A 20425-nucleotide genomic window follows, 5' to 3' on the forward strand; every position below is an offset into this window, starting at 1 on the left:
ATGTATAGCGCACAAGAAACAGTACTTTTCACTGTGCCCCAATACATGTGGCGATTAATAAACCAAATCATATTTGTGTGCTTTGTCCCTTTGCATCACACTGCAGCTATTATTGCCTGCATTGTTATTGTCTTGCTCTTTTTCTACAGCATTCCAAACCTCTGTGTTCTCCAGCTCAAAAATGTTTGCCTTTAAATGTGGTGCTCTGTCCTAGTCCTGAAACCCCTCTTGCCTCTCTATTATGCAACGCTTGCAGTTCTATCTTTGCTGTCCAATTTTTCCTGTGAAACTTGGCATGGCGCACGTATAATTCCCTAAACTTGCACCCCTTTATTGTGGAGTCCACTAGAGGTAGACAAAAACGTCGATGTTGGATGAAAGACTTGAATAAGGTACTCAGTGTTAAAATGGGTGGCACAGGTTTGTAGGGCCAAAGGGCCTGTTTCCTGTGCTGTGCTGTTCTTTGTTTGTTGCATTGGCTTTGAGCTGAAAAGGAGCGGAGAGAGAACTTGCATTTCAGGTCCTAAGCATGACTGTGTGAGTGCGAGTCAACTGTTTTTCTCTCTATGCATTTATAATGTTGCCCTTTTAAATAAATGGTGCGTGGGTTTAAAATCTGTTCTGTGTCAGTGATGCCCTCTATGGAAAATTGGTATTAACTGTTTTCAGCTGATGTTTGTCTTCAGAATCAGGTGCCTCTTGCCTCTGGAATTCGACAGTGGGTCCAAAAGCTGCAGGTGGAACTCAACACTGGCTGAGATTGGCTACCATAACAACTAGGAATTAAAGCTGAGACCATTTCTAACCTACCTGGTGCATTACCTCACCAAGTGATGTATTTAACCATTGGGTTATGAGAACTATAATTTCTTAGAACTTACACTCATTTAGCTATAAGTAAGTTGCCAGTGCTGGCTGATGCGCACAAAATTAATTAAATTGTAACGATAAAGAAACCATACTCAGTAGATGGGGACTGCAGAGATGTACAGGTGGTTGGCCCTGTTGTCAATCCAAGCATTGTGTGTTGTAGTTTAATGGTAGCACAGCTTTGGGACTATTCCTGTCACACAGCTTTGATGGCTGATATCTCAAGTTCTTGTGGGGAAGGGGATGGGGTTAATGGCATTATGTGTACTTGATTCCCTTGAACAATGATGACTGCTGCAACTACTAAACTAGGCTTTTATTTTCAAATTACCAAAGTTACTTTACAGAAGGGTCAATTAATCACTTTATTGTTTTGGGCCAATTTAAATATTGTGCAGCCTGCATGGGATCAGAGTGCTTTCTTCAGTTTTGTGCACACTGGCACAGCTGCAGTATTTTACAAAGACACTGTTTTAGTGTGGCCAATAAAATTGAATGCTCCAGTAACTGGGACTACAGTGCTGCTGACAATTTATTACACTGTGCGTTGTGCCTTCTATCTGGTGATTAAGAATTGTATGTCTTCCTTTAAATTTTTAAAATATATGTCTTTGATTTAAAGACAAATGGCCTATTTTCCAGCTGAAGAGATGGACAGGTGGCTTGTTCCTCAGATTTACTGTTACCATTCATAACTGATCCAATAGGAATGCAGAAAACCAAGCCTTAGCTGACATTCCCTCCAACCTCTTTCTTGCGTCTTGTGCCCCCTCCTGCCAAAGAAAGCATTGCTTGAGGGATTTGGCATGTGGAGAATATCTTCTCATCATACCCAATATGATAATTGAACTTGGAAAAAGTTGCAACATTGCAAGTTAATTTGTTCTTTGTTGCTCTGTATATCTAATCTTGGCTTTGTACCAGATCCTGTACATATCAGCCGATAGAACTTCATTTTACACAGGCCTCGTCTCTAATGCCAGTTGCTTGCCTAAGGTGTGCGGTGGTGATTTTTTTCTGTTGGGATCAATTTTCTACAACAAACATGGCTCTTACACTGTGCATATTGTGTTGCAGTGTGAAGATAGTATAAAAAAACTGTATGAACACATGTATTCCGGCATGAAAGAAGTTCACTATTAGCCAGTTTACAAAGACTATTCTGTTGTCGTTTTGTTGATTATCTTGCTAAGGGAATTTTGATTGGGGTTGGTTGTCTCGGTATATCTAATCACTGGCATATGATGGGCTTTTCAGCGTTTGGAATGATGTTTTTTGTGTCTCCTGAGATGGTTTGTTTTCCTGCAGTGAGTTCAGTTATTGTAGTTTTGGTGAAGTTTATTTTGCATGTACAGTTGACTGCTGAATGTCCAGTTTTGTTATTTAATTCGATCATTTTTATATCACACTTTTTTGTTGCAATGCACTTTAATGAACTGTTAATATTGAACAAGGTTAAAATAATGGGTTGCTTTCACAGTGAGCAAACCAGAACAACATGTTTTATAACTCCAGAGGATCAGTTTATTCAAACCTGCTATGAAAGTTGCTTGTTTTTACCTTGTACAGTGAGATTGCGTGCATTTTTTCAAATGATTAGATGTTCATTTACTTAACCAAGAGCAGGAGCTAGTGAGAAGATTTACCTGTACATAAATAACCTTGAAATGGTAGTTGACAGTTTCAGAAGGGGAGATTATTACTTGTAGTTTTAAGTCCCAAATTGGCAATGATCAAGTCTATGAAAGATTGCTGCACAAGTTTAGGGAATGGATATCAAAAATAAAACTTATTCAAATAAAGAATTAGCTCAGGATTAAACAGCAAATATTTTTTGTAGGGGTGATATCTGGCTTTGGGGAAATACTGAATGGGAGAGCAGTTTGCGATTGGTGCAGTGGTCCATGTTAGTCCCAATCTAAAATTTAAAAAGTGGAAGAAACACGGCAAGTCATTCAGTATCTGTGGAGCAAGGAAAACAGTTAATGTTGACAACCTTTCATCAGAACTGGAAGAAATTAGAGATTTGACTGTCCTGACTTGGAAATCTCTCACTACTACTTCATCACTGGGTCAAAATTCTGGAACTCGCTACCCAGCAGTATCTTGGGAGCACCTCACATGGATTGCAAAGGTTCAAGAAGATGGCTCACTGCTGCCTTCTTGAGGGCACTAAGGATAGGCAGTAAATGCTGGCCTTGCTTGTCACATCCAGTGAATGCCGTTTTCAAAACATTTTTAAAGACAGTGCGGAACTGAAGGGTAGACCTGTGATAGGATGGAGGATAAAGATAGGTTAACAAAAGGGATGGATGATGGTGCAAGGCAAAAGGAAGTGCTAAAAGGACAAGTAAATAAGCAAAAGATTTGTGAATGGCAACACCAATTATCAGCGGTCAGAGAAAATGGGAGCAATGATTATGATCTGAGGCCTTGAGTTAGTGCTGGAAAAGCTGTAAATGCCTGTCTGAGGTATGAGATGCTGCTCTTCAAGCATCCAAGCAATCCAACTTAATTGAAATAGTTTGGGAGACCTCAGAAGTGAGGTCAGAGGGGAGAGGAGCAGCGTATTAAAATGATAATCAAAAACTCAGGTTCATGCTCTTGGACTGATTAGGGAAATTAAGAAAGTGATCACCCAATCTGTGTTTGGTCTCATCAGTGTGAACACTGGAGCCTGTTTGTTAGATGCAGCCAAAATCACTGTGCAAAGGAATTAAGTGCACATATTGCCACCAACACCATCAATGCCCCCTACCTCCCAGAACTACAGACATTAATAGCCTGTCTCAATGGCCTCCTGTGATAGGAATAGTCCCAAACAGTACTACAGTTGAACTACAATAAACAGTGCAGCACAATGCCTGGGCAATGTGATCAACCATCGTCAGTACATCTCTGCAGTCGCCTTCTTCTGAATACAGTTTCTTTATTAGCTATAACTTACTTAATTTTGTGCATATTAGCCAACACTGCCAGCATAATTATACCTTAATAAGTAATTCATGGAAGAAGCACAAATAAATTGCTTTTATGGCTGAAAGGAGTGTTTTGGACTCCAGATGATGGGAAGGGAGTAGGTGAAAGGGCAGCTGTTGTATCTCCTGAATTTGGTACCAGAGGAACAAGAGGAGATTTGGGGAGAATTGACAAGTGGATCAGAATGATAGGAAGGGTACAGTTTCTTTCGAATGCTGAAAGAGTAGGGGGAGATTTGTTTAGAGGCATCACACAGGAAGTGGTGGCATGGGATAGGATGTTCAGTTAAATGTGGGTGATTGGGATGGGGGGGGTAATTCTGTCATGGTTCTGGGAGGAAGGGGAAAGGTGTTAATAATCTGCATACATGGCAACCTCCCTCTCCTCCACTGTTGCTAAATTATCAGATTACTTATCCAACATTCCATATTGGATGACCAGAAGTTTCCTCCATGAAAATATTAGGAAGACTGAAGCTACATTAGTCCCCACTCCAAACTTAATTCCCTTGCTACCAACTTCCACTTCCTATAACTTTTTATTTGTACATGGGATGTGGGCATTGCAGGCTGGGCCAGCATTTGTTGCCTGCCCATCCCTAAATGCCCTGTTGTAGTTCATCTGCTGCTGAAACTCTCATTCATGCCTTCATTACCTCTAATCTTGACTACTCCAAGCTGGTCTCCCACATTTTATTCTCCTTGCGGTCATCCAAAAACTCTGCCCATGTCTTGGCTCACAGTTAGTCCCATTCTCCTAGCATCTCTCTGCTTGCTAACAAAACATTGGCTGCCAGAAAACAATGTCTTGATTGTAAATTATCATTGTTTCCACATCTTTCCATGGCCTCAATCTCCCTCTCTATAATCCTCAGTCCCACGACAGCCAAACTATCTGCATTCCTCCAAATCATCTGACCTCTTAAGCATTCCTGATTTCCATTACTTCACAGTCAGTGAGTGTGTCTTCGGTTGTCTAGGGTTTAAAGCTGCTATATAAATAAAATTGTTGATTCAGTGCAATGATAGGGGGCATGAAATTATAGAAGGACCTAGGTGAAATTTTCAGATGAATAGATCTGTGCTAGGTAATACACAAAATAGACAAATGTAGGATATTTGAGCTTGGAAGAAGCAAAGGGGGGAGGGGGCAGTGAATGGTAATCTCCCTGAACTAATCCAGAGGCCTCGGCAATGCTCTGGGGTCATGAGTTCAATCCCATCAAGACGCCTGGAGGAATTTAATTTCAATTAAAATCTGGAATTGAAAGCTAGTCCCGGTAATGGTGACTTGCATGTTGATCATTGGAAAAATAATCTGTCTGGTTCACGCTTTCGGGAGGGAAATCTGCCATCCTTGCCTAGTCTGGCCTATATGTGACTCCAGATCCACAACAGTGGCTTGCTGGGAATCAACTACAATCAGTTCAAGCACAATAAATGTTGGTTTTGTCCTTGACTCCCACATCCTGTAAATTAAATTTAAAAATGACCTGATACTTTTTATTGAATTTCCTTTTGCAGTTTCATCTCATTCAAAGAGAATGTTAACCTTCCAGCAGCAGGAAATTTGTACATGTGCTTGACTATGAATGGTATCAGGCTATCAACAGGGTTAGCGATCAGATGAAAGGTCTTGGCTAACTTTATAATCTAATTATTCCTTTCTAACCCAGAAGAACTGAAACCAAACCTTTGCTCCTGCCAAGTTAGATAAGTTGGATTTACCCGCCAGTCTTGTATATGTATAAATAGTATTGGGTCACAACATAAACTTTGAACTCCAGTGATTCTGCTTCTGACAGTATCAGCATTCTTTAGAATGTTCCTACATATGTGACCTTGTGATCTCCTCCCAAGATGTTTCCTCGAATGGAAATAATTTGGTGAAAGCTGTTCGTTAACCCTGAGGACTTCAGTGGGATGTTTGCAGGACTAAGATGGAACCCAGTCTCTCTGTGGCAGGGTGGATTCTCTCTCAGTAAATTTTCATTACCTCAAAGACTAAAGGAAGATTATTATGGGCAGTTTTTTCCCCTAATGGATTAATACATCAAGATTTCCTGTAGTTTTTATGCAATTAAACCTTGCATAATATGCATCAGTTTCTCTGTCTGATTTACTTGGTGTGGAGATGCTAGCGTTGGATTGGGGTAAACACAGTAAGAAGTCTCACAACACCAGGTTAAAGTGGGCTTACTATCAAATTAACTGGTTGGACTTTATCCTGGTGTTGTGAGACTTCTTACTGATTTATTTGAGGCATGTTTTTAGTGATATGAAATTATTTCCTTTGGTTTCTGCCTTGAATAGTTTTCCCCTGTTCTTCACAAATATTTTCTTTGATAAGTCAGTGCTGCAGGGTTTTTTGCAAAGCTCTATTGGGGCAGGCTGATAGCTTTGCCTTCTCACATTTCCACAACTCTAAGCACCAAAATAAATGCCATGTTTGATGCATTGCAACATTGACTCCTCCACATACAAGTTGGCAGTGATGCTCCATAATTTGCCTGTACCAGTTACTGACTGTTGCATATGTTTGCAACACAGTTGATTTGTGGGGGTCCGAAGAAGACATAGGAAAGGGGCAAATACATTTGTCTGTGTGTTAACTGATAGCAGCTGTAAATTCATTCATTCATTCATGCATGCGTGCGCACACAAGGTGTGGGCTTTTGAAATGCTTTTTTTGTGTTTAGTAAATAGCTGTCTTCTAGAACTCTACTCTGGTTATAGTGATGAGACTTCAGTGCAGCATGACGTTAAAATGAATAATGATGTATTTTCTGAGCTCTGCTGGGGAGAAGGTACAAAATGCAGATGTTTCTGTGCTGTGGTAAGTCATTAGCTCTCTAATGTTTCTGACATTCAAGCTTTGAAAATCATTGAAGAGCAAGTGAAGCTTAAGAATACAAGTTGTTCTTAAGCTGTAATTATAAACTAACATGTTAACTCCAGTTCAATGTATTTAAAACCACAGATCTTTTTCAAACTTTCAACTCAGTAAACATTTCTGTGGATAAATGCACGTTCTGATGGCTATGGTGTAGAGATTGTGTTTTTACGAAGCTGAAACCTTGTGCCTGCTACCTCCTTTGATGTTCTACATTTAGTCATTTACACAGGCAATGAGAAAACAGCATAAGCTGTGATGATTCAAATGTGTCAGTTTTGGAAATCTCTCCTCAGCCAAGTTTTGTCATCTTTAGCTCTGATTCCAACTTGGTTCATCTAGTATTGCTGTACTTGGTGTCAAATTCTAAACTTCTCATTTGACCATTATCACTCAACCGGGTGAACTGAATCGGCTCCCCTTTAAACATGTTGAAGGATAACGGGGAGGGAATTCAAGGTTAAGTGTATAGAGCAGGAGGGTGTACGGGGGAGACACAAAGCTAACTATATAGCAAAATTGTTTCACCTAATTGACTATGGGTTTTTGATGTCATCTTATTTGGACTCTGCTGGGAGACCACATCTTGACATGTAGGGAATAGGGAGTCTCCTGACATGATGCATGAAGCATTACAGCAATGTGAAACAGGCTAAATAGACCTCTTCAGCTTTTGAGTGCTCAGAAGTTCGAAGTCATTCTCAGTTTTTGGATTTTTATAGGTTCCACTGAGATATCAAGAAATAAATGTAAATAATCTTAATGATTGTGTGTGTAAAACAGTTTTATTTTACACAACTTCATTCATTAAGAAATGTCAAACTTCACTGCTAGATTTTATGAAAGAGCGAACACTTTCTATTTCTGTAATGTCCTCACGTTCTTGCGATATATCAAAATCCTGTGTGTCCAGTGAGTGATTTTTGAAGTGTAGCCTCCTTATTTAGTGAAATCAAACCTACGAATTAGAAGCAGAGAGATGAGCTGCTCAAGTCTGCTCTGCCATTCAATAAGATCGTGGATGATCTGATTGTAATTTCAACCCTAGATTCCTCCCTACCCTGATAACTTCTTGTTAATCAAGAATCCATTTTAAAATATTCAAAGATTCTGCTTCCACTGCCTTGTGAGGAAGAGTGTGCCAGAGACACTCAACCCACTGAGTGATGGGGAATATTTTCCAGGGACTGAGAGGTCTCTCTGCACAGCTTTGGTTAGTTATCAAGATCCTGTCAAACAGACGGCTATGACCTTCAACTAATATCTCATCTTTATGACAAGACCTCTGATACAGCACTCCCTCAGACATTAGTGAATTCCAACTTTCTGACAAAAGATGCATGCACAGAAGCTGTTGTAGCTTCCTTGTCAGGCCAGTATAGCAGCAAGAGAGGCCAAGTCTAGCAGAGATCCAGAAAATTAATTTTTTTTTTGTGACCCATAAGGAAACCTTGCATTTCTCTTACTATCGGCTTCCTATTCTCTTCCCTGACGTGATGCCTTCCCAATAGCCTCTGTCCACTTAGCTGGGTACTAGAGACCATTTCTTCAGGGTTCTTACAATGGCCTCCTGATCCTGAAATGCTACTGCTGCCTGCTGACACCTTCCCATATGGAGCTGGGTGAGAGATGATGGAAGCTATACAGATGAGAGCCAGGGGTTAAAGTCTCCTGGACAGTAACCTAATGGTTTGCTGTCTGTCCAGATGCAGCCTGTGAGTTAACACAAACTTTAACAGTCTGATTAAAAATAATATTGCAACTTCAACTTTTAAGTGTGAAGTGGTTGTGCAGAATCTTTCAAGCCAGTGAACTCTTCAGTGACTAGGCATTATTATGGTGGACTATGCAATATGTAATTTATTCTTTTTAAGTGAGTTATGAGTCACCTTTGATTCCTTGGTGAATATTCTGAATAGTTTTAAGGCTCTGTGTATAACGGATAATGTGCTTTCCAGCTACGTGTAGGAGTTGCTGTGATTGTCTCCAGTTCTGAACAGTGCAAGCCACTAAACAGTTGCTCAGAGCAGTGAATTTCTTTTCTCACTATGTTTCTCTTGCCTCTCTCCTGATGACATTGACTCCTTGTTGGGATATGTGTTGATGCAAATCCACTGGCCACCAGTATATGTTTTCAAGATAAGTATATAGCTGGTGTGTGAGAAATGAATGTTCCAACCACAACACCAAATACTAAAATCTTCCCTGTCAGATATTACTGGATGTAATTCCCCTGTGATGGTCTGATACAGGATGATGGAAGGTAAGAATTGGAGTTAGCCATTTAGCCCATTTTGATTCTGTTCTGCTATTCGATGAGATCATGGCTGACCTGTATCTTGGCTCCATCTAACTGTCTAGCTTCATATTTCTTTAATGCCCTTCACTGACAAAAATCTATCCATCTCAGATTAAAATTACTAATTGAGCGAGCATCTATTGCTTTTTGTAGTAGTGTTCTGCACTTTTTGCATGAATGTGTTCCTTTACCTTTTTATCCTGACTGGATGGTCTGGCTCTGATTTGAAAGTTATGTTCTCTTGGTTGTGATTCCCAATAATTTCAATCTAATGAGTTCCTTTCAAAATCTTAAAAGTCTCAACCAAATTCCTTCTTGACTTTTATATTCTGGGAGTAAGGTCTGGTTTATGTAAACCCTTCGAGCTCTGATGACGTTTTGGTGAATCTGCACTCCTTCTGTGAGCAATGTATCCGTACTAAGATGTGATGCCCAAATGGTATGCAGCAGTCCAGAAAAGGTTTAACTTTAATTTATGTACAGCTGTAGCACAATGTGATTTGACAATAGGCAGACTTGTTCAAAAAATCTTCAATCTCTTTAGATGAGAAACTTCCCAGAAGCAATGAAGCTTTGTAAATAAAAAAATGGAAAATTCACTATGGAATCACCCTTGTTGGTACTGGTCTCCTGAGCAGGTGTGAAGATTCTAGTAAAATTCACACTAAGTTGTCTCCAGTAACCTGTATATAGGGTTTATAATTACCTCCTCTCAGAATTAATTTCTCTGTTGTTTGATGCACTGTATCAATTTATGAAATAATTTGCCGGTTAAGGATAATGGTTTGTGACTAGTGTATTGATCTTTCTTATTGCATGCTTATTTGGGTGGCCTCCAACTGGATAAAGTGAACAGTTAAAGGCTATTTGAATGTATTTCATTTAGAGACGTGTCTGAAATGTTATAGCTCTAATACCTTTAATAGTTAACAAGATTTTGTCATCCAACCTAATTTTGTTTTTGAGAAGGTGTAGTATTACATCCCAAGTATATTTGCAAAAATACTTGTGTCATTATTTTAAAATAATGTGACTACATTCTGACTACACTAAAGTTATATTAACCATTAGAACATAAGCTGGTATATTGCTGCTGGTATTCGACAAAATGAGAACAGAGCGAATCGGGAAGGATACTCTCACTGAGCCTGGAATCTTTAACTTTTAATTCTTCATCCGTGCCATACTTTAGTATACCAAGTAACTTTACAAGCTGACTGGGCATGGGATTTCTTGTGGTACGTAGGATGATGGTTACATTACTTTATGATGAGAGCATTCTGCCTTGTCACACATTGTTCTACTGGTAAGGCAGAAATAATTTGAGCTCTAATTGTTGCAAGTAAACAGCACCTGAGATCACTTAGAATTTAACTGTTGTGTTGTTGAGGAAAATTTGTAGACTGCAAGGTGCTTGTAAATCTCCAGATGAGGAAAATTACAGTATGAAATTACTGCCCTTTTCACATACTTTTGATGCAGTGAAGCACTTATAATTATAATGACCCATTCTCGGCTCATTAGAAGCATACGTTAGTGTACGTATAGGACAGTCGTATACTGATGTCTTTTCTCTATTTTGACAGGGCTCCCAGCCAGGATACCATCCACAATGTCGCTCTCCATGCGGCCTGTGCGCCGCATTTTGTTTACTGGAATTACTAGGAGTCAGTCTTTTGCTGGAGTCAGTTCACCACAGGACAAAGCATTCAGGTTAGTGATGTTTACAAATCAAACTGGGCCTTGATGATTTGATGGATTATTTTCCCCACTGAGCCAGAATTGCAACGCTTTTCTTAAGCATATGGAAAGAATCGGTCAATATTGTAGGGCTGTGCTCTGAAGATTTGGTACACACACAGTGTACTCACTGCCCCGTACACTAATGGTACAGATTATTTGCTCCATGTCAGATAACCGCGCCTGGGATGGCAAGAAGATCAGTGGTTAAATGTTGCTGCTGCTGTTCTTGAACATACAACCTCAACCTCTTACCCACAGAACTGACGAATCCCTTAAACAACTGTTCCCCGGGTTGAAATTCTGAGAGATTCAGAACCTCCCAACCTAACTTTATACCACCACATGGATTGCAACCATTCTTCAAGAAGAAGGGCAATTGGGGATGGACAGCAAATGCTGGCCTAGCCAATGACTTCCATATCCTTTGAATCAAATAAAAATTTGTATTTGTATAGCATCTTTTGCAACCTCCCACCATATTTAGCAGCCAACAAAATGCACTACTTTTTTTTGAAAGTGTAATCACTGGCAAACAATTTGTCCATGTAAGGCCTTACAAATAATACTGAGATAATGGCCTGATCTATTTGCAAGGACACTGGAAAAGCTCCTGGCTCATTTTTGAAGTAGCAACATCTGATATTTTATGCCCACCTGAGAGGGCATACAGGGACTTCATTTATCTTGTCATCTGAAAAGCACTACCTCTGACTGTGTGCTGCACCCCTTCAGAACTGTCTGGATAGTGTTTTCAAGTCTCTGGTGAGTGAGACTTAATCCTGCAACTTGTAGATAAGGACAAGAATGCTATCAGCAAGCCTGAGGCTGCTTGAATCAGATCTCAATGGATCTTTGATGTCCGTTAAATTATAAATAATGAGTCAACCCCTTGAGCAGAAGTAGAAACATTTTGCTGCATCGTTGTTTTGTACAGGTGGGATTTCTGGTTTCTCCAGTTCTCTCTTTGATCTGTTTGTGGCAGAAAACCAAAAGCATAATTTCGGTAACTATTCAGGGTTGCAAAGGTTTGACAGGATTGTAAAGCTTCTTTACCCAAATGTTAATTAGCATCATAAATGCGAGTTAAATTCTTTTGGCCATCAGTTAATAAGCATGAACTTGTCAGACTCACCAATTCTGGTCGCTGATTTACCTGAATAATGCAAAGGCTGTTGTCTACTCAGCTGTGGCATTCGTTTATTGGCAGGAAACTTAAGGAGAAACCTGATTGTCTGATTAGAGTAAAAAGTCTGACAACACCAGGTTTTAGTCCAACTGATTTATTTGATAATAGACTCACAAGCTTTTGGGGTTAGCCCCTTCATCAGGTGAATGGAGAGTTCTGGCCTCAGACAGAGCATATAAAGCACAGACAGTTTAGAGATTACTGATTAGACTAAAGCCTGGTGTTGTCAGACTTTTTACTGTGTTTACGCCAGTCCAACGCCGGCATACCCACATGTCTGATTAGATCCATGAAACGTGGATTGTTTGCTGATGGCCATCAATTCACTGTAAAGAAACGACCAAAAAGATTTGACGATGTAATTAATCATTAATGAAAATTAGACTAAACAGGTAGTTTTTTACTTGTTCATGGGATGCAGATGTCACTGGCTGGATCAGCATTTATTGCCTGTCCCTAACTGTCCCTCAGAAGTGTGATGAATGTTTAAGGTAAAAGATAAAATATGCAGCTGTTTTTCTGGAGCGTTACTTTGACATGCTAAGTGGAGAATACTGTGCAAGAACAGGTATCTTTACAGGTAAGAAACCTGCCTTGTGAATTAGCATTTTTCCAGCAGCCTCCAAGATCTGATTTATACTGTGCTCTGGATGTGACCCTTCTGGCCCTATAAAAGTAATAAACTGTAGATACCAACCTTATCCCAAGATCTTGATCTGTATATATTCCATAAGAGGATTTTTTCCCCCCACAATTTTCTTCTTGCCTTGAAGTTGTGCGTGTTAGGTGCATTGGCCATACTAAATTGCCCATTAGTGTCTGAAAATCATAGATTTGGGGGATTAACCAGGTAAATATATGGGGTTACAGGGATAGGGCCTGGGTAGGATTGTTGTTGGCGCAGACTCAATGGGCCGAATGGCCTCTTTCTGTATTGCAGGGATTCTATGAATGTGTAATAAACACTGTAAAAAGCACACATTTTCCTGCTAAGCTGTCCAAAGTACAGTTGTGTTACTGGAAAGGTTGAGGTCAGAATATTTGGCTCTATGGTGCCTGGTGTTTTGGGTGCAAGATGGCCATAGCAAGCTTCTGGTGGACAAGACAGCATTTTGGTGAGGCTGTCATTTTGATGAAGATGTCACTGCTGATGTTAGTGTGGTGGTGGAAGCATGGCGAGTAGGAAAATTGAGATATCAATCAGTATATAACTCTTCCAGTGCCATTTTTGATCTTGGCGTTTCAGCTGATGCACTCCTTAACCACACACAGATGAGCATGCACTCAGCAACAGGTAGGATCTCACATCAGTGATATTTAAAGGTAAGATCTGGCTAACTTTCAGATCACTTACAGATTTCTACTGGCTATTGCTGGGTTAGTAGAAGTTTGTGGAGTTTAGACTGCTACTTAAAAGTTGGTGAAGTTGATGAGGAGTGGACTGTATATGCTGAAAGTCTTGGTACGCACACCAGAGGATCTGCTGATATTGATAAGGGTTGAAAGTTTTTGTGCAGGATTACCAATGCATCCAGCATTAGATCCCAGTTAATCCTAACTAAGTTTTATTTCTAGGCTATTGGAAAGAAAACTGAGTTTCCCTGCTTTTGGGACAGTTACAACCACGTGGTCACCATTTTGGTGATGGATGTATTTCTCTCCCTGCTGGTGATAGTGAGTCATAGTTGTGCTGTTGAAGGTTGCTAATTTTCATTAATTGATATTGTGAATTTTTGTCTTCCAGAAAGCTAAAGGTGTTCAGTACCCCATCAACACAGCGGAAAGCTTCTCCTCGAGCTGGCAAAATGTTCAACATTTCTCATAAATCACTCCCACCCAAGAACCCTCAGCCTGAACGGCTGGATGAGGTTTATGAAGCTTTGAAAAAGGGTTTAAAGTAAGGAGTTCTTACTCTCTGCGAGCAAGTGATTCTGAAAGAATGGGACTGTCGCAAGATTTTAAACACTCACTTATGATACATTTATCATAACAAAACTGCCTCAATTTGTAAATGGGTGCTTTTCTGATCAAAAATGATTTGGGGTGGCATGGTGGCACAGTAGTTAGCACTGCTGCCTCACAGCGCCAAGGACTTGGGTTCAATTCCAGCCTCGGGTCACTGTCTGTGTGGAGTCTACACGTTCTTCCCTTTTCTTCATGGGTTTTCTTCAGGTGCTCCACTTTCCTCCCACAGCCCAAAGATGTGCGAGTTAGATGGATTAGCCATGCTAAATTGACTCTAATGTCAGGGGAGTAGCAGGGTAAACACATTATGGGGATAGGGCCTGGGTGGGATTGTTGTCAATACAGGCTCAATGGGCCAAATAGCCTTGTCCTGTACTGTAGGGATTCTAAGATACCTTTTGACACAGTAAGTAGTTTTCTGTAGCATGTGTGATCTTAAGGATGGATGGTTTTCTCTGTAAAGATTGGTTTGTGTTGATTTCACCAGATGTGAATGGTAACAGCTAAAAAAATGAGCACTATATCTTGGAAAACATGCCTAGGTTTTTCCCCACTATTTCTCATGGTTTCCCCTCTGTAGGAAAGAACAGCAGCAATTTTGATTTCCAATTATTAGCCAAGTTACCAAATCAATAAATCCCATCACCCACCCTTGCTCCTGTAACTTGCTGACAGTTTGTAAATAATGTGAACTACCAATGCTGATCAGTTGGAGTCCAAGTGAAGGTCAGTTTAAAAAAAACTGGACATCAATTTGTTTAAATTTGAGTACTTTAGTTAATCACTTATCAGATCTTGAAAATGCTTGTGTCTCGAAAGCAATGCCTTTTTGAACATTCACCTGTTGGTTAGCTTGCTATAACACATCATCCAGGGTATGAATTATGGCTGTTTCATAAAAGCTGTACTTGCAAATATTTTTACTCTGCTCCCTTCTTACATAAAAGAGACTGTCTGTCTATAAACAGTCCTTGTATTTTCGAAGTCATTCACTTCTATATAATCAGTAGTTACAGAAATGCAAAAAGTTGACTCATGAAAATCTGTTAAACTTTGGGATTTATTCTGTGAGTACTTACTGTGATCCTGCTCGTTCAAATATAAATTTGTGGTGTCCAAATAAAATGACAGCTATTTTATAGGATATTCGATATGATTGCTGCAGGGGAAACTAATGTGTCCTACAACATTAGATCAAAGGAATTTTGCATGCTAGGTAGCACAGGTTGAACTTTTCAAACCAGTTTTGTTCCATTCCTGCTCTGTCTAAAAACAACTGGAGTATATTCTAGTGAAATGAAACTTTCTAATTGATTGAAGAAAAATCTGCTAAGAGGTTTTTTATTTATTTGTTTTACTGTCATTTTTAAAGTTAAGTTTGGGTGCATTAAGGATTCCATAGTTCTGTATTCTTAATGAAATCATTTTAAATGAGTTGTCATATGCTTGCTTCACCAAAATCTGGCCTTTTCAGTTGGATCATCATTGTGGTTGCCTTTAGGCATTTGCTGTATTGAAAGTATCATTCTAACAATTACTCAAAATTAATTTGAGTTCTTCTGGATACGATTTTGTATTTATTACAGACTTGTGCCAATTATATAATACAACATGGGTGAATCCTGATATAGCTAGGGAATCTACTTTCCAAGTGAATGTTAATCAGTTTGTAATCAGTGATATTCCTCAACATGACTTTATATGATGCTCTGTTTTATTCAACATCCAGTTTGTTAGTTGGAATTAAGTTCATTTTTCATTGAAATTGAGAAGGTAAAGAAGGTAAAGATACAGTAGTGACTTACCCTGAGGTTTGTCACTGAGCAGTGAGAGGTTGATCGATAATCACTGAGGTTCTTGTGACAGGATGGAAATTGGCAGGATGTTTCTGACTGAACATTTTAGCCCCTTTCTATGATGTGTAATGCATAGGGATACTTGGGGATGTAGACTGAATTGCATTCTGATCCGAGCTGCCAGATATAAATCTGTACTTTAGGTATTCATTAGATTTACAATGTAACCCAGTACAAGGTCCTTGAAAATATATTGTAATCGTAACAACTATCTGAACTATGTGCACGTTTTGTATTGCATCACTTGCAAGAACTCAATTTATAGAAATACAGGCAGGAGCTCTAACTTGAGTTCCTTGCTTCTTCTTGATTCCAATTATTTTCCCTAACTTGGCATCCTATCACTAGGATCAGGGCCAATCCAGCAACTTATGCAGGCGTGCCCATAAGTCACAGTTCAGCTAATAGGGGATAGGCATATTGGGAAAACCTTTAAGTACCAGATCGTTAGAGGGATAGGGCCTGGGTGGGATTGTTGTCAGTGTAGACTCAATGGGCCGAATAGCCTCCTTCTGCACTGTAGGGATTTTATTCTATATTTATTCTATTTATTTTGAACTGGATTCTCTGAAAACTTTAATGGAGTACAGACTTAGCACATTTCATAAGATATACAAATGCATTAGATGGCAGACATTTATACATATGGTGGTGCAAAACTAATTATTGAGTCTTATTTTCTACTAACTGTAAAGTAATGGTTAATTACAAAAAAAAACAAAGACCACTATGCTTTGGGGGAAAAAATGGAAAGTAAATAAAGTAATTTGGAATTCCAGTCTAAACACACTAATCCTTTAGCATTCCATACAAGTGACATTTTCTGGATTAATGGGGTATTTGAAAACAAAATTAAATTTACAATGGACACCAAATGTCAGAGATTAGACATCTGGATGGACCAAAGCTAAATCAACAAGTGGTACTGCTAAATTTCTGACTGAATTGAGTTGAGATGACTTTTGTTTGCTTATAACATGAGGCACCCCATTTTGAAACATGCACTCACTGATACCTGTTACTGTATTATTGAAATAATGTCTGCTGCATTTGTTCTGATGATTCTAAGGAAGTGTTGTTTGTCCTATTCTTACAGTGCATACTTGCAAGTTCATCAGCTGGAGCTTGACAACTTAACGGCTCAGCTCAAAGATATGAAAAGAAATTCCAGACTGGTAAGAAACGTTGCTTAAGTAACACTTGAAGTTGTGCAAAGATTAGTAGTTTTAACGTGAGTCTGTAGAACCTGGTAATCTTCAGTTAAAGACTAAGCAGGATCTCTAGTGGCATCCCAGTTCAGAAATTCTGACTACTTTCATTGTATTGTCCAATTTCAATAATTATATGGAAGAATGTGAATCTTAATGCAGCGTGTAGATCTTGGCATTTTTAATCTTGTGTCACAGTAGATTCATGAAAGACTTGAATGATTATTTCAATGCAAATTCTTCAACTATTCTGTAATTTCTCTGTTAATTTGAAGCTGGGGTGCAATAGGATGCGAGGAGATCAGCAATACAGGTGGATTGGTTTCTTGGCTTTCAGTTCCAGTTGCATGTATCCCATCGATTAAATTTCCATATTTTGCAAAATATAGACACTTGCAGTACATGACTACTTGACACCAATTCCGTTTTGATTTTTAAAGATCAGGCGAACAAGATACAAACAAATTATAAAATTGAGATTTTCCTAAAATTTTCATGTTTGAATTACTGGAAAATGAAAATTGAGACTCTCTGAAGCATTTATTTCTGTTTTACTTGCATATTGAATTTTGCCTGTTTCTACTATTGGATGTTATATTAAGTTTTACAATGTGCCTATTGTAACTCTTGTTCCTTTCTGGTTTCAGGGATTTCTGTATGACCTTGACAAGGTAAGAATTTTCAGTATTGCTTCACACTCAAACATGAGTTGACATGGAGAACTGGATATTTTGGATTATTCTAAATAACTTTGATGATTTGATAAAGGCCAAGGTAGAAACTTGTGAAGTCTACTTACATTGTTCAAAAAATTGTATGAATGACCAACACGGGCAGTTCTGTGATTTTGGGATTCTGCTATTTTCATTCTCCATCCTTTGACGCAGTCACTAGATTGCACATAATTCATTTGTTATCCTGGCTAAGGCCACCTATTGTGTGACTGGATAGAAATTCTCAACCTCTGAAATCTCAAGTTAACTGGGAGAGCCTTGATAATTAAGTATAAACTACTGATAATTCAGTGAAGGAAACCATCTAATTTTTACTGTTGATAAACAGCTTTACCCCTTTTCCTGTGTCAAATGCCGATTTTTCTCACTGGGCTTTGCTAAATGCATAGTAAGTACTGGCATTAACTGACCCTTCCTGTTTGTCTTCTTTCCCCCACTCTTTTCAAGTAGACTTGCTATGGGAATATTCTCAGCCATCCCATCCAGCAGAAACCTGGAACTGGTTTCTAGAATTGTTGCAAATCTGTACCTCCCTGTGAAAAATTTCTTGTATTTGATGTTTTGGCTGTATCTCTGGTTCTGACCACAGAGTGTACTGGAAAATATGAATAAATCATTAAATTGATTTAAGCATGAAAGCATCTCCAATTTGTTTAATGTGACTCCAATAAAGAGAACTTGCCAAGTGTATTTAACTTCCTTTTCTCTTTGTTTACTCCTCCTCCTGATAGCAAATTAAGTCAATTGAAAGGTTTATTCGCAGACTGGAATTTCATGTTAGTAAGGTAAGAAACTATATGATGGCACAATACCTAACAGTGACACTACTTTATTTCCTTTTAAAACGTATTTCGCAGAATCAAATCAATACTTGAAGATTTTTCTTTTGAGTAAAGCTTTACAATGATAACATGTTCTGGCTGGAGATTTCAGATAATTTACTAGGTTTTTTCTTGTGATGCTGATATGACTAATAAACCATTTTATGTTCTTGTCTTCATCCCCAGATGTTGGCTATTGGAAAGGCATCCCAAATATTTATTGGACCCAAATCATTTTGTTGTGTTCTCACAATATACTCATTTTGACTTGAAAGTTGTTATGGCAACTTACTGCATATCAAAGGATCTGATATGGGTACAGGCACCCATCTGAGTCGGGGTGCTCGCCATGACTCGTGAATTAATTGTCTATTTAATCTGAAGTTATAGATTGTATACCATTGACGTGGCTGGGCCTAATTTTAACTTGTCACTTTGCTGTTATTATTAGTATTTGCTGTGTATGCTGATCTGCATGGTGGGTACATTCAAAACAAAATTGCTTCTTCATCCTTCTGTTAATGTTTGTTAGCTTCCCATAATTTGTCTACTGGTAGATCTGTAGTTAAGCAATCCAATAGTTACTATTGGAACAATTTAAACCTGTTGCATTATACTGTTTCTTGAATATAAAGATATCTGGTAGATATAATACTGCTTGTATGGTGAACTAAGGTAAAAGGTAAAGTTGCTATTGTCCCACATGACCATAGGCTGACTGGTAATTGTAACCTGAGGATTAGCACACCTGGGGCAAGGTTGAGAAGGCAGACCTTCATGAATAACAGTCAGTACAGATATTGAACCAGCACTTTTGGGGGTTCTACATTACAAAATAGCTGTCCAGCTGACTGAACTAACCGACCCTCTGTATAATATTTACAATCAAATCAAGAGGTGGTTTTCTTTGCTACAGCAGAATCAGTGAATGGCTATGAAGCATGCGGTAGAAAAGTTGTGTTTGTTGTCTGCTATTAATGGGATATGTTGTGGGATATCATTGGGCAGCCACTGATTATAACTTAGTTACAATGCCACCTATATTTCTATCTACTATCTTATGAAAAATAAAGGGACAGTCTAATCCCTGGGTTGGAGGATTTGTCTTATGAAGAGAGATTGAAGGAATTTGGTCTGTATTCTCTAGAGTTTTTTAAAATGAGAGGTTATCTCATTGAAACTCCTAAAAATTTCTAGAGGGCGTGACAAGGTAGATATGGTTAGGCTGTTCACCTGGCTGGTCAGTCTAGAACTGGGGACACAGTCTCAGAAAAACAGGCAGGCCATTTTAGACTGAGAAGAGAAATTTCTTCATTCAGAGGATGTAAATCTTGAGTTCAGTAGCCCAAAGGGCTGTGGAAGCTCATTTATTGAGCATGTTCAAGCTAGAAATCAATAGATGGTGTTGAGGTCAGTAATCCGTCATGATCTGTCTGAATAGTGGGGCAGGCTTACGGGCCGTATGGCCTATGCCTGCTACTAGATTCTGACGTTTCTATTTACGTTAGTGGACTTGTTTCCCACGTTTCTTTTGATTTAAATGATTGTAAGAATTTCTGTTCTCTGGGAGTTGTTTCATGCAGTTGTATGCTTTCTATTCTGTTGTGTCCTCAAACCACTTGCGATCTTTCAGGGGTATGAGTGTTTTGGTCACTTATCCCATTCAACTTATTGTTTTGCCTCTGATAACTTCTTCACCATCTTCTTTCTTTGTCTCCACTCATTTTGATGGTGTGAGCTTGAATCGCACCGCTGCAGACATGTTGGCTGGAATTTTACTATCTCGCACATCTTGGGAATCGAAGTGGGTGAGGGGCGGACCGTGGAAAGGTTCGTTGACGCGGGGAGGATTTTATGGTTTCAGGACAACCA

At 39.0% G+C, this 20425-nt stretch overlaps 1 protein-coding gene across 3 annotated transcripts in view; it reads left to right on the forward strand.

Annotated features, from left to right (window-relative positions):
* The window catches only part of ripor1 (RHO family interacting cell polarization regulator 1), a 298373-nt gene that overhangs the window by 192076 nt on the left and 85872 nt on the right, over positions 1 to 20425 (forward strand). For all 3 annotated transcript variants that reach the window (XM_080187058.1, XM_080187057.1, XM_080187056.1), the window contains exons 2-6: positions 10627 to 10753; positions 13714 to 13866; positions 16887 to 16965; positions 17646 to 17669; positions 18464 to 18517. In XM_080187058.1, coding sequence (XP_080043184.1) covers positions 10653 to 10753; positions 13714 to 13866; positions 16887 to 16965; positions 17646 to 17669; positions 18464 to 18517 — 411 coding nt within the window. In that variant the 5' untranslated portion in view covers positions 10627 to 10652. The remainder of the gene's footprint in view (positions 1 to 10626; positions 10754 to 13713; positions 13867 to 16886; positions 16966 to 17645; positions 17670 to 18463; positions 18518 to 20425) is intronic.

Source organism: Carcharhinus amblyrhynchos, chromosome 4 (assembly GCF_965287045.1).
Source record: "Carcharhinus amblyrhynchos chromosome 4, sCarAmb.v2.hapA, whole genome shotgun sequence".
Lineage (NCBI taxonomy): Eukaryota > Metazoa > Chordata > Chondrichthyes > Carcharhiniformes > Carcharhinidae > Carcharhinus > Carcharhinus amblyrhynchos.